The sequence below is a fragment of the Anastrepha obliqua genome, chromosome 4 (genome assembly GCF_027943255.1).
Source record: "Anastrepha obliqua isolate idAnaObli1 chromosome 4, idAnaObli1_1.0, whole genome shotgun sequence".
Classification (NCBI taxonomy): Eukaryota; Metazoa; Arthropoda; class Insecta; order Diptera; family Tephritidae; genus Anastrepha; species Anastrepha obliqua.
The window spans coordinates 101,665,639-101,684,213 of NC_072895.1; the positions used below are offsets into that span (position 1 = coordinate 101,665,639).

General features: G+C 37.5%; 1 protein-coding gene across 1 annotated transcript; it reads right to left on the reverse strand.

The window, feature by feature from the left end:
- Positions 1 to 1,447: 1,447 nt before the first annotated feature.
- Positions 1,448 to 1,867, reverse strand: LOC129244307 (protein GVQW3-like). Its single transcript, XM_054881924.1, has one exon. It carries the CDS (start codon positions 1,865 to 1,867, stop codon positions 1,448 to 1,450), a length of 420 nt encoding a protein of 139 aa, XP_054737899.1.
- Between the last annotated feature and the right edge of the window lie 16,708 nt (positions 1,868 to 18,575).

Here is an 18,575-nt window from a genome sequence, read left to right on the forward strand (position 1 = left end):
CCGATAGGGAGGGCGAACGACGCAATATTTTTTATTTTTCGCTTGTCATTTGTAAACTTCATTAGTATACATTTTATCATGGAACGCTACACACTTGAGCAACGGGTTAAAGTTATTCAGGCTTATTAAGAAAACGGGCGTTCAAATCAAAATGCATATCGCGCACTTCATCTTCAGTGAGGACGCACATTTTCACCTCAGTGGATCCGTCATTAAGCAGAATTTCCGCATTTGGGCGAAAGATAATCCAAGAGAGATTGCCGAAAAACCAATGTACCCACAAAGAGTGACTGTTTGGTGCGGTTTACATGCCGGCTGCGCAATTGGCCCATATTTTTTCGTTGACGAGAACGATCGCCACGTTACTGTGAATGGAAATCGATACCGCGACATGATAAACGATTATTTTTGGCCGCAATTGAACGGTATGGACTTAGACGACATGTGGTTTCAACAGGACGGGGCCACAAGCCACACAGCACACGCTACAATTGATTTGTTGAAGAGTAAGTTCGATGAGCGCATTATTTCCAGAAATGGACCGGTCGAATGGCCGCCGCGCTCGTGTGATTTGACGCCTCTAGACTATTTTCTTTGGGGTTATGTGAAGTCATTGGTCTACAGTAACAAGCCGGCGACGATTTGTGAGCTCAGAGCCAATATTGAACGCGAAATTGCTGGAATTTCGGCCGATTTATGCAAAAGAGTGGTCGAAAATTGGGTTCAACGGTTAGACTTCGTAAAACGTGCACGCGGTGGTCATGCAAAAGAAATCAAATTTCATACTTAAATGTATATGTTCAAACTCGGTAATAAAAAAAATACCAGTCTAACGGTTAGACGCGATAGAAGTGAAACCTTCCGTAAAACAAACTGAGAGAGAATGAGACGAAAGCAGCATTAGGAGCAAGATAATTATAGGTTCCTTATAATATTGCTATAAAGTTCATATTTTATTTTCTTCATTTTATTATTATTTATCCTCAATGTTTTTAATTTCAACAAATGATACGAGTGGCTTATGATAGCTAAAATATGATACAAAAGCATTTCGTAATGTTTTTCGGCGTGCACGAAATTCACGTACACGTTCTGTTGAAGCCTTTGCGGTTTTTTTAGTTTAAGTTTTATTTTCTTTTTGTTTTTTTCTGTCGATATTCACGACACTTTTCTGCATTATTTTTCGGCATAATTGCGGTAAATATTTAAAAATGAAAATATTTACGAATATAAAAATACGGACGCAATACAGCACGCGGTTGCTATTATGAGCGTCGTAACGCGTATAATACACAGACGTACTAACATACACGCAAACATTCGTAGGACGCTTGGTTTGAATTTTTTATACATAACACATCGGTCAATAAGTCCCCGGTCTAACAAAGAAAACACAAGAGTTGCATCAAAATTCGAGTTTATTCATCAATATAGTTTCCTTCTAAGGCTATACAGTCAGTCCAACGCCTTTCCAAACGTTCGATGCCAGTTTTGTAGTGCTCTCGGAATCATCGAGACGTTGCTGTTTTTGGTCCACAGTCAGCAAACGCGGCACCCACTTCGAACATAGCTTCCGCATCGACAAATGGTCGTGTAAAATGGTGAAAACACTTCCCTTTGATATCTTTACGATGTCAGCAATATCATCCAGCTTCAATTTACGGTCGGCCAAAACCAATTTATGGACCTGCTTGATTTTTTCGGGAACAACTGCCTCATTTGGGCGACCAGAGCGGTGTGCATCGTTGGTGTCCGTACGACCGCGTTTAAAATCAGCATACCAGTCGATCACTGTTGATTTGCCTGGTGCAGAGGTGCCATAATGATCGTCCAACCACTGTTTTGCTTCGACGGTATTTTTTCCCATCAAAAAGCAGTGTTTAATGAGCACACGAAATTCTTTTTTTTTCCATTGTTCTGAAAATAACAAAAGTAGCGTCACTAAAGCTTCAATAACTCACACAATAATGATCCGAATGACATACAAATTTGACAGTATGCCTAAAAGGGTATGTTCTTTCGAACCATAAAGCTAATTTTATGTTAGTGGCGCCCTCTATATGTCAGACCGGGGACTTATTGACCGATGTGTTATGTATGTATGCTATACTATGGCCTAGCCTATGTACGTACATACATATTTGTGTTCTGAACTTCCAGCAAAACAATGCTTATTAATATACACATATGCATCTACATACAACCGCACACACAGGCCACTCACTTTATTCTTGTAAATGCGTGTGTCGTCCAAAGCTAAAATTCTATGCCTAGCGACTACAAGAACAAAATGCATTAATAGGCGCAGGCGTAGCGGCCATCATCCTAGTTGCCATAGCGCTGAACAGTCGCGGCGGCGCCGAACAGTTTCAACTATTGTACTGTGCAACAAAAACTCATCATCAAAAAATTGATTTATAAATTCGAGCTCATAGTTCTAAGAGCAAGTACTTTCATTCATAAAACGAGCCGCCCATATGCTAATTTTCTCGACAATTCGAAAATAGTCAATATTGGAATATTTCGCGTAGAATTATTTGCCAATATTCAATTTTTGTCAAGTCGAGTGCCCGCGGCTCCGTAAATATGTTTGCACCCATATATGTATGTAAATATATGTTTCTAAATGCTCGACAACCGCAGCTGCCTGTTCAAGGTTACTGTACATTAGGCCGGGTCGATTTATGGGAAGGCAAAAAAATCGTCCATTGCTCTGTGAAAATCATATTCTAGGGATCAGAATAAGAAATTTTGCCGAAGGAACCATATCTCTAAAACGATTTCTGATGTCCCCCAATATGGGTCGAACTTTTTAGTTTCTTTTCTATAACTCACATTCATTCATTTAATATACATATGTTCTGACTAAATAAATTTCTTAAGAGAAAAAATAGATAATATTATAAATAAATAAAAATAAAGAAAAAACATAGCCATTTAGCTGATTTTTTCATGTAAAGGCCAAAAATGGTGATATTTTGAAATTGGGGGACATCAGAATTCGTTTTAGAGGTATGGTTCCTTCGGCAAAGTTTCTTATTTTGATCCCTAGAATACGATTTTCATAGAGCAATGAGCGATTTTTAAATCGACCCGCCCTACTGTACATGCAATGCTGTGCCTATGAATGCGCGCTGGATTTCTTGAGAAATTTTACCGTATGTTTTGCTGTGGCGAAGCACATATGTATGTACATGCACACAACATATATATGTACATATATCCGCATATATACATACATATAAAAATTCACAAATTTAAATTTGCTTATGCCATCCTTCTGTGTGCCTGGTAATGAACCATTTTCTATACATACATATATATACGTATATCTTTTTTCTTCTTCTTTTTGGTGTCGCTTTTTCGTTTCATCGAGTCTCAAATCACTCGCAACGATTCTAAAGAAGTTTTCACTTCAAAAAATTAGTTAAAAAAGTCAAACCGCTTGTGTTTTATTCAAAAAAAAGTTGAAGCGCTCTTAATGAAAAACGCTTTATTAAGCCTAGAACTTTTCGCATTTATTTACGTTTAATAAACAAAACAAACAAAAGAAATTAATTAAATGCCTGAGATCCAGCACATTTCTTTACGGTGAGTGTGAAAGGAACCACAATTTTTATCTGAAACCAGTTAAAGTAATTAAAACTGTAAAAAAAAATTTTTATTTTTTGTTTTTGTAATTAACCGATAAAAAAAATTGCAACGAACGTAAAGTACTGGTATTAAAAAAACTGTAGCAAAATTAGTTCCACTTTCAGATTATTATGTAATACAGGATGGTTTGGAATTTCACTTAAATTGGTCATTAAGGGTTAGCGTTAGTCAGAAATTTCAAAAAACTGGATATTTTTGTTTTGCATTTTCTTAAAGTAGAATATCTTAAAAATATTATGTTAAAATTTGAAGAGAGTCCGACAAATACTTTTGGAGTTATTTAACAATTAACAGAGGGCGCTCGGGACTGCGGAGCGTCCGTATGCTGAAAAAATGGATGCTGCACATATGAAAGCGGCAGATAAGCGCGCTAACGATACCACTCGAGAAGGTAGAATGCTACGTAGGCAACAGCAAATCGATATTTTGGAAGCTGCTGTGACGGTTGAAGAACTATTATATGGCCCAGGAACAGATGGCACAGTGTAAGTAATTAAAAAATTCGTATAACTCAACATAAATCGATAGCAAAAGATTAAATGCGCTTTTCTCAAAACTATGTTTTTTGAGCTGGTGATCACTGTAACTTAAAAACCGCTTAGTAGATTTCAATAAAATTTATACTGCTTTTGGAAAACATAAAAATCTCGTGCCTGATAGAAGGATTTTTTTTTACAAAAATTTAGATTTTTTTAAATCATTAATTGTCGGTTTTTTTTCTCGAAAATTTGAAAAATATTTCCTGAGGCCGCCATATTGTTAATTTTGGAAAAGGCACAAGAAGATTATCTATTAATAAAACAGATTTCTCCAAGGACTTGTGATGATCACCGCAAGGGGCTTCTGGAGAAACGGGCTCCACACAAACAGCGATAACTTTTACAATTAATAACTTTTTTTTTGAAATTTTGCTAAAGTCAAGTCGAAACAGGATGTATTAATGCTATGTTTTTATTTTATAAAATAAAGCAACTGGCCAGCATTTTTTCAGGTCTCTGTCTACCCCTAAACCCCATAAATACCAGGTATATAAGCTTAAATCCGCTGTTTTTTAGTAAAAAAAAAACCCCATTTTTTTTTATAGAAAGCAAAAAAATAATTTATTCAAAGTATTTGCCCTCGCTAGCTATACATTTTTCCCATCTCTCGGGCAATTTGTGTATACCACGCCAAAATAATTCTTCATCTTTCGAGGCGAACCACTCGTCAAGCCATTTCCGGACGTCTTCGTACGAATCGAAGTGCTGTTCGGCGAGCGCGTGACCCATCGATGAAAACAGATGATAGTCCGAGGCATTTTTTGTGATTGGGTATCGTCCTCATCCAAAAGAGCCTGCAATTCATGGTCCTCAACTTTTCTGGGCCGATTTTCACGCTTCTTGTCACTCAAGTCAAAATGGCCGTCTTTGAACCGACGAAACCAGACTCTGCAAGTTGTTTCCGATAATGCACTGTCACCATAGGCCTCCACAAGCATTCGATGCGATTCGGCAGCCGATTTCTTCAAATTAAAGCAAAAAAGTAGAGATTCCCGCATATGCTCTTTTTTTGGCACAAAATTAGACATGATTACGCAAGGAAAAAAGTGTGTTGCTGTATGAAATCACTGATGATGTGCAGTGATTGATGTAAACAGGTGTCGAACCCATGCAAAAAAAAAAATATGGCATTTCTATGGTAACTTGATATGCTCACTAACGCCATCTACGAGCAATCAGCGGATTTAAGCTTGTACAACTGGTAAAAGACGCTTGAATATTTTTCAATGATTTTTTAAGCACAAAAAAAATTTTTAAGAGTAAATCATTCAACATGAAACACAATTTTGCACTGCTACCCATTCCATTTACAGTGGCCCCTTCTGTTAACCCAATTCATCAGTACATTTTCTATAGTTTCCACATTTATCTAAACCAAATTTAATTTAATGTTTCAATTCTTGAATTGTCTTTGGATGATTGGCGTAACATTTGTACTTGACGGCGCTCAACAAAAAACATTGCAATATAGTCAAATTTTCGATATTTGTATTTCAACCCTTAGCGGTCGAGAGCTTTTTTTGTAATACTCGTCCATAACGACGGAAAATTAGGTGAAGTTCTAAAACATTTATAAGGATGAAAACTTAAACTAAATATTTAAACTGATTTATTTAGATATGAGTTCAATATATTTACTTGTTGTATAATTTTATATGATCAACAAACCAGGGATGTGCAAAGTTGCAATATTTGTTAAAGAAACCTACAGCGATGATAAATAAATGAAATGAAAACTGAATTCTTCTCATGTCCCCGTATTGAGGCCTTTCGGCCGTTAAGGGTTCATATTTCCCAATATCGTTCAAGCGATCATTTTGGTAAATGGCCAACCATGAACTAAATTTCTGACACATTACGAATGCTATTTTAGCTGTCAAAGTAAGGAAAATTTATAATTCAAGTTCTAAACGTTAGTTGGAACCCCCTGTAGTAATCTACTCTATTGAAAATATAAGGCACTGAAAATGCTATTTGAAAATGTTAGCAACCATTTTGCCTTTAATCAAAATTTATTAGTAAATTTACAATTTGTTAGAAACTACTACATCTGCGAGTGCTGATAACTTAAAACTAGCAAACAAGCTATTCCATGAAAAGCGGGTACAATGGGCGATATCAACATTCAGCCCATACAAATCTCCTGGACCTGATGGGATATTCCCCTGTCTTTTACAGCAGGGTGCACACCATATTATCCCTAATTTAACCGGACTATACAAAGCAAGCTTACTGCTAGGATATTTACCTACAAAATGGGCTGAGGTTAAAGTTGTATTTATTCCAAAAGTAGGGGAAAACCCCGAACAATTGCCTAAATCATACAGACCAATTAGTCTCAGCTCTTTTTTCCTTAAAAAAATGGAAAAAATAGTTGATTAGTATATTAGGGAATACAATCTAGCTAACTTCCCACTGCATCGGCTTCAATTTGCCTATCAACAGGGAAAATCCACTGAGACTGCAATACACAGCCTGGTAACAGTTGTTGAAAAGGCTATTGAGTCCAAACAGATAGCTCTATGTGCATTTACTGACATATCAGGGGCTTTTGATAACACTTCCTATGAGGCAATCTATAATGCCCTATATCTAAAGGAGGTACCTGAACCCGTCACTAGATGGATAATATTCATGCTGAAATCTAAGACGATCAGCACCGAACTAGGAGGAACAATCAAATCTATCAAAGCCACAAGAGGTTGCCCTCAAGGAGGCGTACTCTCTCCTCTTTTGTGGACTCTAGTCATAGATGAACTTCTCCACAAACTGAACAACCTAGGTTTTCACTCTCAGGGCTACGCTGATGACCTAGTAGTTTATGTATTAGGCTGACATGAGGAAAGCATTTCGGATCGCATGCAGCAAGCCCTTACAATAATAAACAAATGGTGCACGGAAAAAGGGCTTTCCATTAACCCATCCAAAACAGCACTTGTACCGTTTACTAGGAGAAGGAACATAAATCTCAAATGTCCGACCCTTAATGGAACAACACTTCAACTCTCGACAGAAGCGAACTATCTTGGCGTCAGTCTTGACAAAACGCTTACGTGGAATTCCCATATTGAGAGAGTTACTTCAAAAGCCACAAGGGCATTCTTTGCCTGCACAAGGCTTTTTGGTAAGACATGGGAACTAAACCCTAGAATGACTTCTGGACATTCGCCACAGTTGTGAAACCCATAGTCACTTATGCATCCTTAGCATGGTGGCCCAAGGTCAAGCAAAGAAAAGCAGTAAACGAATTAAACAAACTGCATCGCCTGATATGTGTTGGTATTACAGGGGCTATGAAAACGTGTCCCACGGATGCATTGGGTGTGCTCCTGAACATACCACCGCTTCCAATCCTGATTGAAAGGGCAGCTCGCTCGAGTGCCTTAAGATTATAAGGTATATCTGAACTTAAAAGTGGGGATATGAAAGGGCATTTAAAGATCTTAGAAGACTTCCTACATAGTCCTATTCTTCATAGGGATGATATACTATCACCCAAACCAATACTCTTCAGGAACTTCCAAGTTATAATTAATGAACGCACAGACTGGAGAACTAATTCTATCACTTTCAAACCTGGCTCCCAGCTATGGCTTACTGATGGGTCCAAACTGAAAAATGGTAGAACAGGGGCAGGAATCAATGGGCCTAAATTCAAAAAAATCGATTCCAATAGGACTCTACCCAACAATATTCCAGGCAGAAATACATGCCATTGAAATATGTGTGAGAGAATACCTTAGCAGGAAAATGAGAGGTACTCACATCTACATACTTTCAGATAGCCAAGCGGCTTTAAAAGCCCTTCTATCAACAACTATCACCTCTAAATTGGTAAATGATTGCCTAAACCTTCTCAACACGTTAGGAAACCTCAACATAGTAACACTAGGCTGGATTCCGGGACATGAAGAACTTGAGGGAAATGAAATGGCTGATGATTTGCAAAACAAGGAGCAAATATACAACTTACTGGTCCTGAGCTTTTCTGTGGACTCACAAAAGGCCACATTAATGAATTCCTTAGGAAATGGGAAGAAAGAAAATTTGCTGCACACTGGCTAAACTGTGCCGGTCAGCGTCAAGCCAAACTATTCCTAAGTCCCAACAAAGGAATATCTGACAAACTTCTCTCACTAAGCAGAGTAGATCTGCGTCTTTTAATAGGATATCTTACAGGTCACTGCAGCCTGAGGTATCATCTAAATAATATTGGTCTATCTGAGACCAATGTCTGCCGCTTTTGCAAAATTGACATAGAAAGCTCAGAACATGTGTTTTGTGAATGTCCTGCACTGGGCAGACAGAGACTTCATCACCTTGGTGGTATCGGAGTATCTCCATGCAATCTTTGGAACAACAAACCCAAAATTGTGTTAAAATTTTTAAAAAGCCTAAAACTCTAGGGTTACAAAAATAGGCCTTTCACAATAGATCAGCTCTGGTTGCAGTGCATAATGGCCTTCTAATAATAATAATAATAGATGCTTTCCATTTCAATTCAACCGGGCTATTCGGGTCATGTTCTTCGATTTCGATGTAACTCAAATATGTTGCTCTCTGGTCAAAATAATGAGACACGTATTTTTTTGTTCGCCCAAAAAAAATTTTTTTTAAATGCCCATAACTTAGTCAAAAATGAACCGATTTTAATAATTCTGGGTTCAAAATGATCGTCATTACTGACACGAGCGACTTCATGTAGAAACAATTGCAAAAAAGTAGTTGAAAATTTTTTATTTAGCAAAAAAGGAAAAAAAATGAAATTTTTTCGAAATTTAATATTTCAAAAAGTGTATTTTGTTTTTTTTTCATAACTTTTTTCAAATCAAGAGGACACTTCGAACTTCAATTGAGCTGAATGCCCAGTAGCTAAAATGAGTTGTTTTTGAGTAATGAATTTTTGAGTAAAAAACCTGTTTCGCACTTTTTGTTTTTTGGAAAATAAAAAAATTTCAACTACTTGTTTGCAATTGTTTCTACTTGAAGTCGCTCGTGTAAGTAATGACGATCATTTTGAGCCCAGAATTATTAAAATCGGTTGATTTTTGACTAAGTTATGGGCATTTAAAAAAAAATTTTCTTATATAATAAAAAAAAATCGATTTTGAGCCGAAAAACAAAATTGCCGATAACTCTTTAAAAATTTTTTTTTCGGGCGAACAAAAAAATACGTTTCTCATTATTTTGACCAGAGAGCAACATATTTGAGTTACATCGAAATCGAAGAACATTACCCGAATAGCCCGGTTGAATTGAAATGGAAAGCATCTGTTATCAAATTTTTATTGAGTCTTATTAAAAAAGGTGTAAATTTGAAATGCAGTAAGGTTTCCCTGCCTAATAAGACAGGACTTACACTTGAATTTAAGTTTTCAGGCATCAATTCATATTCATTTGATATCTCGGATTTTTTTTTATTTTAAAAGTTGGACGAACAGATTTGAAGCCGTTTCGTTGTTGTTATTTATTTTAGCAGTATAAAACATAAACACATTCCCCGTATAATGTGTGGGAGAACGCCGCTGAGGTACAGTTCTTAGCGAAAATATAAATGCATAAATACAAAAAGTAATTTTTTCGGATGAAAGCAGGCTTTGCATTTTTGGTATCAAAGGAACAAAAATTGTGTAGATAAAATCTGGCACAGCGCTGAATAAACAAAATTTATTATCAACAGTGGGACTCGGTGAGGTTGGGGTGATGGGTAGGAGTGTATGACAGCTAGTGGCCTAAGAAAATTGCAGTTTATTGATTCTACAAAGGATAAGCTAGCTTTTTTGGATATTTTAAAATTAAGTTTAAGGCAAAACACCGAGATGCTGGGGTTATCCTTTCCACAGCACAACGCTCCCAAGCATACGGCTCTTATAGTACAGTTATTGCTTCTCTATAATGTCCCCAGGCTATTGTCCCCCGCAGCATCTCCACAATCCCTTCTGGAAAGAAATATAAAGAAACACCAAATTACAAGCAAACAGGTCTCGAAAGTAGTCGTGTGGGAGGAGTGGGGGAAGATTATTGTCGAAGAGCCTACCAAATTGGTAACTCTATGCCCAAGAGACTTAGGAAAGTGTTGAAACGTCGAGGGTACCTAACAGCTATAAAAAGTGCAGATTTTTGAGATTTTTTTAACTTAAACTTTTTATAAACGAGCGCTAGGAAACTCAGAATCCCTCAGCTAAGTCCAATTATGCTCAAGGGGGAAGCTCTTGTGATTTCGAAAGAAACCAAGTACTTGGTACTAAACATAGATAGGAAATTGACTTGGAAGTCAAACATCTTAGAAAGAGTTAGGAAAGCGATCCTAGCATTTTTGCCTGTAAGAAAACTTTAGGTAAAACCTGGGAAATTAAACCTAAGGTTACTCATTGGCTTTATACTGCTGTCGTCAGACCCATTTTTCTATATGGAAATGTTGTCTGGTGATGTGCTATACAGAAAAAAACCTATTCCAATTTATTGAATAAGGTGCAGATATCAGTGTTATTGGCAATATGTGGCATCATAAAGGCCACGCCATCCATGGTTTTGGATATCATATTACATCTGCCACCCCTAGATCTCTTCTGCAAATACTCAGCGGCCTGTTCCGCTTTAAGGCTCAGAGCGAGCTCACAATGGCAGACTGTCACGCATGGACATTCAACCATCTTAGACTCCTATACGGATATACTCAGTGATTGTGATTATCACCCTCCCATTGTCTGCTTCGAAAGAAATTTCTTAATGAAAATCGCTTCTAGACTGGAATGGGCCAGCACCCAACGCACCCAACACACCCGTTAAGATTACGTTACGGATCTAAAATCGACACCGGTGTAGGATCAGGCTTATATTTCGAAGAGCTTTTTATCAGTGAATCCTTTAAACTACCGGATCACTGTAGGGTTTTCAAGCGCAAATAACCGCTATTCATGAAGCCTTAAAATGGTTAGAGATAAACAGAATATCATCAACAGTTATCTGCATTCTATCAGACAGCCAAGCTGCCCTACGGGCCCTGGATGCATTCCAAATAAAATCAAGTAGTGTCTTACATTGTCGCCAATTTCTTAATGGGATGGCCAAAACAATATCGTATTGTCTTATGCTGAGTTCCGGGCCACAGAGATATACCAGTGAACTGTAGGGCTGACCAACTTGCAAGAGAAGGTACCTGTATGCCAAACATAACTCATTTTATGGGGGCACCTCTCGCAACTTGTAAGCTTCTTATTATGGTCGCTCTAATCAGTCCAAGAATATTATAAAATTGAGTAGACTTCAAATTAGGATCTTAGTAGGGGTCCTCACAGGACATTGTCTCATACGAAATCATGCAAGGATATCGATACAAAAGAAATTAATGTATACGAAATCTTTATTGGCAGCAAACTGCAGAAGTTAACATAAACCACGAAACTACAGACGCTATACCTATACTAAGAGGGGTTAGACAAGGATGTATTCTCTCACCATTACTATTTAACATCTACTCCGAAATAATCTTTCAAGAAGCACTCCAAGGATTAGAAACTGGCATTAAAGTAAATGGGACAAACATTAACAACATCAGATACGCTGACGACACAACTCTCTTATCAGACAGCCTAAGTGGATTACAGGAGCTAGTCAATGTTGTTACGCGTTGCAGTAAGAACTTCGGTTTAAAAATCAATATTAATAAAACTAAATATATGATTATCAGCAGAAAAAACACCTATGTTGACACAAGCGTAACAATTAATGACATGCTCATAGAAAGAGTAAAAAATTTCAAATACATACTTAGGTTGCTGCATTAACGAAATTTCGAATTCTCTGCATTCCATAAGTACAAAAATAATAATCATTACTTCAATATTAAATTAAAAATTCGATTCCTTAAATGTTACGTGCTGTCTGTACTTCTGTGTGCTATGGAGATATAAAAATAAAAATAAAAAATAAATAATTGGCGCGTACACTTCTGTTAGGTGTTTGGCCGAGCTCCTCCTCCTATTTGTGGTGTGCGTCTTGATGTTGTTCCCCAAATGGAGGGACCTACAGTTTTAAGCCGACTCCGAACGGCAGATATTTTTATGAGGAGCTTTTTCATGGCAGAAATACACTCGGAGGTTTGCCATTGCCTGCCGAGGGGCGACCGCTATTAGAAAAATGTTTTTATTAATTTTGCTTTCACCGAGATTCGAACCAACGACCTCTCTGTGAATTCCGAATGGTAATCACGCACCAACCCATTCGGCTACGGCGGCCGCTATGGAGATATGGACCATTAAAACCACTGAAATGAATAAAATAGAAGCATTTGAAATGTGGATATATAGAAGAATTCTAAGAATACCCTGGACAGATAAAGTAACAAATGCTGAAGTATTGCGTAGAATTCAGTATGATCGACAATTACTAACCACCATAAAAAGAAGAAAAGCTGCGTATTTGGGTCATATTATGAGAAACGACAAATATCTTGTACTTCAACTAATCCTGCAAGGAAAAATAGAAGGCAAACGAGGCATAGGCAGAAAATAATTTTCCTGGCTGAGAAATATAAGACATTGGGCTGGAATCGGCAATGTAAGAACTTTATTGGAGACAGCGAGAAATCGAGACCTTTATCATGAAATTATAACAAATTTATATTAAACGTAAAATATTTTTGTAATTCGATATTTAATTGTAATATATCTATACTAATATTATAAAGAGGAAAACTTTGTTTGTTTGTTTGTTTGGTTGTAATGAATAGGCTCAAAAACTACTGGACCGATTTTAAAAATTCTTTCACCATTCGAAAGCTACATCATCCACGAGTAACATGGATTATATTTTATTTTGGAAATAGGGCTCGAGATATAGGTCAAAACGTGGACCCGAGTAACCTTTGGTTGTGTATGTACAAGATGGGTATCAAATGGAAGCTGTTGGTGAATGCTTTAGTTCAGAGTATTTCCATCCGCTCCGTGACTAGGGTCTCGAGATAGAGACCAAAACGTGGACCCTAGAATGTGTTTGTACAATATGGATATGAAATGAAAGCTGTTGATAAGTGCTTTAATACGGGGTAATTTTCATACCAATTGATGACTAGGGTCCCGAAATATATGCCAAAATGTGGACCCGCCGTGTCTTTGCACCGAATTAAACCAAACTTACGCACATTGTTAAATAAGTATTGAAAATGGGTTTCGTAAAGTTTGGTTGTAATTCGGGGCACTGGCAACGGGTACAGCGTTCTTTTGAACCAGCCATAATGTCGCTTACTTTTTTAACGCTTGGGGCGGAACTGAACTGTCAAATTGACAGTGTGAGTTACAATGTGTCAATATTTCTTTAAGTTGGTTTAATTAACTCAAATATTTTAACATTAAAAGAGTTTTTTGAATAAAAAGTAGTCAAAAAGATTTTCGGGTGACTTCTTGCGAACAAACTAAGTCCATTTATATATCTCTCTCATACGTACTTTTAACGGGTGATTTTTTAGCTACAGGGTGGCTGATGAAAGCCGCTACCAAAAAAAAATTGAATAACTTTTTTTCTTTTTAAGTTATCTGTTCCATTTTTGTTTTAATTTGCAGATTGATCTTTAAAATTTATTAAAATGGATAACTGGGACACGCAAACTAGAATTTGGATAGTCCGCCGCTATCACGCACTGGAGTCCGTAGTTTTGTTACAGAGAGAGTACAGGCGGATGTTTGGCGGCGATCCCCCGAGCAGATGGACCATAATGAGACTGGTGAATAATTTTGCTGAGCAAGGAACAGTCGCAAGAAGGCCTTATCATCGAAACCCAGCAGTTCGGACGGAGGAAACGATCGCTGCTGTAGCTGCAGCTATACAAAGCAATCCAAGGGTTTCAACAAGAAGCTTATCTGCTCAACTTGGTGTCAGCCGACAGTCTTTGCAAACAATAATGCACAAAGATTTAGACTTATTTCCCTACAAAATTCAAATGGTTAACAAACTGAATGCAGCAGACTTGCCGATTCGCTTGGAATTTTGCCAGAAGATCCTGCAAATGGTGGAAGAAGACCAAAACATGTTAAACTGTCTTTTCATGTCTGATGAGGCCCATTTCGATTTAAACGGCAATGTGAACAAACAAAATTGTCGAATATGGAGTACTTCTAACCCACAGATACTCCACGAGACGGAATTGCATCCTCTTCGCGTGACAGTGTGGTGTGCGGTTTCTTCACGCTGTATTGTCGGGCCTTATTTTTTTGAAGAAAATGGTCACACCGTTACGGTTACTGGAGACCGTTATTTGAAAATGCTGAAAGAATTTTTCTATCCAGAACTACGCCGGAAGAGAATTCCTTTCAACTCTGTGTGGTTTCAACAAGATGGGGCAACGTCTCACATAGCCCAGACTGTTATGACAGAGTTGCGACGAAAATTTCCCAATAAACTGATTTCAAGAAACTCCGAATTTCGTTGGCCCCCCAGGTCGCCTGACCTTACTGCACCTGACTTTTTCTTGTGGGGTTTTTGTAAACAAGAAGTTTATAAAACAAAGCCAACAAATTTGGATGAACTAAAACAATCCATTCGGGCAACAATAGCGGCTATTCCTGTCGCAACTCTCAAAGCAGCAATGAACAACTTTTAACTAAGATGCCGCACTTGTCTCAACGAGCATGGGGGGCATTTAAATTCAATTATTTTTAAAACTAGTTAAGCTACATTTAATAAAATTTAATGACCTTCAACTTGAACAAAAAAATAAATGAATTCCATACACTAAAAAAAAGTTATTTGAGTTTCTTAATGTAGCAAAATTCATCAGCCACCCTGTATTATCTTTTTAAACGGTTGGCTTAAACAGCTGACGCCCGTTTCGTGTTTTGTTTCACTGTTTGTCAAACATCTTCAGTTGGGTGTATAATTTAACCATGAATCGTCTTACAAACGAACAACGCTTGCAAATCATTGAATTTTATTATAAAAATGCGTGTTTTGTTAAAAAAGTTTATCGCGCGCTTCTTCCATTTTATGGCCAGTTTAATCGACCCACTGAAGCGGCTATTCGAGCTATTATGACTAAATTTAGAACCAAATTTACATTATTGGTTGGGTTGGTTGGGAAAGTTGGCCGAATATTCACTTTTTATCGAAAAATTGTGTTCAGCGACGAAGCTCATTTTGGATCAATGGGTACGTCAATAAGCAGAATTGTCGATTTTGGAGTGAAGATCAGCCAGAAGAATTGCAAGAGCTACCAATGTATCCAGAAAAGGTCACAGTTTGGTGCGGTTTATGGGCTGGAGGTATCATTGGACCGTACTTCTTCAAAGATGCTGCGCATCGTAACGTAATTGTGAATGGTGAGCGCTACCGTGACTTGATATTCAACTTTTTTTCCCCCAAAATGCAAGAGCTTGACTTGCATGACATGTGGTTTCAGCAAGACGGTGCCACATGCCACACAGCACGCGTAACAATGGACTTGCTGAGAGGCGAATTCGGTGAACATTTTATTTCACGTTCGAGACCTGTCAATTGGCCACCCAGATTGTGCGTTATAACGCCTTTAGATTATTTTTTGTGGGGCGATGTTAAAGCTCATGTCTATTCAGACAAGCCTGCTTCAATTAACGCATTGGAAGACAACATTAAAGCATTTATATGTGAGATACCGGCCGAAACATTGGAAAGAGTATGCCAAAATTGGACTAAGCGGATGGACTATTTCATGAATTTTTCTGAATTTTACGTGTGTTTTTTTGAAAAACTTTCCTATAGCTCTTAAAAAATTACCCTTTATATCCTTACTCCAGCTGACTAAAATGATGTTTTACTTTAAATTTGAATTTTTACATGTAACCTTACGTTTTTTGTTTTTAGTAAGCGCAAAAACTAGCACAGACTCTACATTCGGTGTTTAAAAGCCGGTAAAACCAGCCAACATTGGGCCATCACTTGTTGATATGCATTTTTTTGATTACTTTTCTTCAATACGAAATATCATCTGAAGCGACACCGCATCAGTAAATTTAAAACACACACACATGCGCATATATACCCATACCCACTTAAATACAATACTCGTACGTGAACGCACTATATGCGCACCTGCAAAGAGTTGGGTCAACCTAAAAACAGGAATGGTGTGGTTGTGATGCTGATATTATATTTTAAATATTCATATGTATGTACATTTGTGTGTATTTACGCATGCATGCAACCCGATTAATTTCGACCTTGAGGAAAGTTTAAGTCAACTATAAACATAATGCACACGTACATGCATACATATGCTAATTTTTAAGCTAACGGGCATTAGTAGGTATGATATGAAAATTTGACAAATTGCACAAGGCTTTATTATTAAAGAAATCAAAAAAGACAAAGTTTATTTGTTAGTAATACAAACCCACATAATTGTCTAACAAAACACAAATCCATTTGAGCTCAGTCGAAATTAGGGGCAAATATGTATGTTTGAAAGTTCAACGAAATATATTAAACATCTTACACGCAAATGCATCCATATTTGTGTATAAGTATACACACATACATATGTACGTATGCATGTAAGTATGTATAAGTAAATATGTCTCTAAGTCTCTTCAAAAAAGTTTATAATCCGCGCCACCACTCCCAATATTATTATCGTATTAGGTTGAGCTTTGGATTTTTGCATTTTTGCATTTTATAAAGCAATATGTGTATGTATGTATATATATGCACATATACATAGCACTTTTATTAATATATGTACTTACGTATGGTAAGTGCAAGTAGAATAATATTTTTAATTATTAAAATAGTGACGGGGGTTTAAACGGTTCACGCATTTTTTTTTTTTTGGTGGGTGAGGTAGGATTTAAAATGCCTTGGCACTTATAGGAAGCGTCGTCTACTGCGTCGTGTGGCGTGGCCACTAAAATGATTCCTCCTCTCCTTCTGGGGAGACACTCTTAGCGGAACTGCCTTCTATATTACTTCGGGAGGGCCCAGAACGGCATCCATAAAGGACCAATTCTATTCACTCACGTCTGGGTCTGCCATATTTTCAGCCAGCTGTCATGCTATAGGCTCGTATTCTTGTGCCCTGCGGCTTCGTTTTGTTGCACTGTGTCGAGGTCAATCTTTGTTTTTTCGTAGTACGTTCTCGATGTATTCCTTTACTGCGTTCCAGCTGTACTCGTGTTCGAGCATTTTTCTGATTATGTTTCTCGGCGGGATGTCGCCAATCTGCTCCCTCAGAGCATTTCTCTCCGCGAGCCATCTGTTACAACTACAAAACGTGTGTTCAGCGTCATCGCTCAGTGCTTCGCAGTACATATATGCACTTGGAATCGGTTACCTTGCCCATGAGGTATAGGTATCTCCGGAAGTATCCGTGGCCCGAGAGGAACTGAGTTAAGAAGTAGTTCACTTCCGGAAGTTCCTTTGGACGCATTTGTCAATTTATAATATAAGTTTCTCCGTCCATCTGCCACTCGGTTCAGCGTTCCATCCGCATTGATGCCACCGCAGCATGATTTGGCATCTCCGTTCTGAGAAGCTAGTCATGGCGTGTGTCCACTTGAAGTCAAACGCATCCATTCGTTCCCGGTCCATGAGGTCGACGGGTATCTGCCCGCTGATCACGAAAATTGCAGCGCCTGAGACAGTGTGTGGTAGGCTGAGGCAACTCTGAGTGCCGTTGCACATACCGGTATTTTAATAATCTAGGCGGCCAAAACTATTTTAACGTTTTTTATAGTCTTAAATACTTTTATTCATCATCATTTAGACAATGGACTTTTTTTATTGAACTATTATATTATTAACCCTTAAATGACCGTAGTATCTTTAAAGATACAACCATTTTGTACTAGAATAAATAGAAAATGAATTTTTTTTGGGTATTTCTAGGTTAAATTATATAAAATAGACATCATTATTAATGTTTTAATTATTTATTATCAAATGCCAAGTTAGTTTTTGTTTAAACTGTGACTGCTGTGAGCCGTCGCATCCCCATTTACAAATAAGTTTCAGGGATAATCTTTCTTGTTCTTTAAGGGCTGAAAGAACTACTTCCAAATAAGTAAATGTAAAATCAACCAAGGGCTGTAAATCACATTCGGCACTAGTGCATGTAATTCTGATAGATTCAGTAGGCGGATACAATTATTTTTTTCTTTTTGAATAAGTGTGTAGCAGGAAAAATTTTTTTTATATGTGTTCCTTATAACTTCGTACTGAGCACTTGTTAGATCAGCATCAATCATCATTTTCAATGCTTGCATTGGTGATAAAGAGTGCATTTCTTTTTTCCTAGTGTTTGAAAATGCCTTTTTGTATTTTGTCGCACGTATCGGAGAGTTTTGAATGTCTTTTAATACTTTAGAAGCATCTCTCTTTCCACTTTTGATTAACTCTACTGAAGCAGCATGCATAATC

Bases quoted from the DNA above. Each gene is read 5' to 3' on its own strand.
- LOC129244307 (XM_054881924.1), bottom strand. From the start codon at position 1,867: ATGGGAAAAAATACCGTCGAAGCAAAACAGTGGTTGGACGATCATTAT.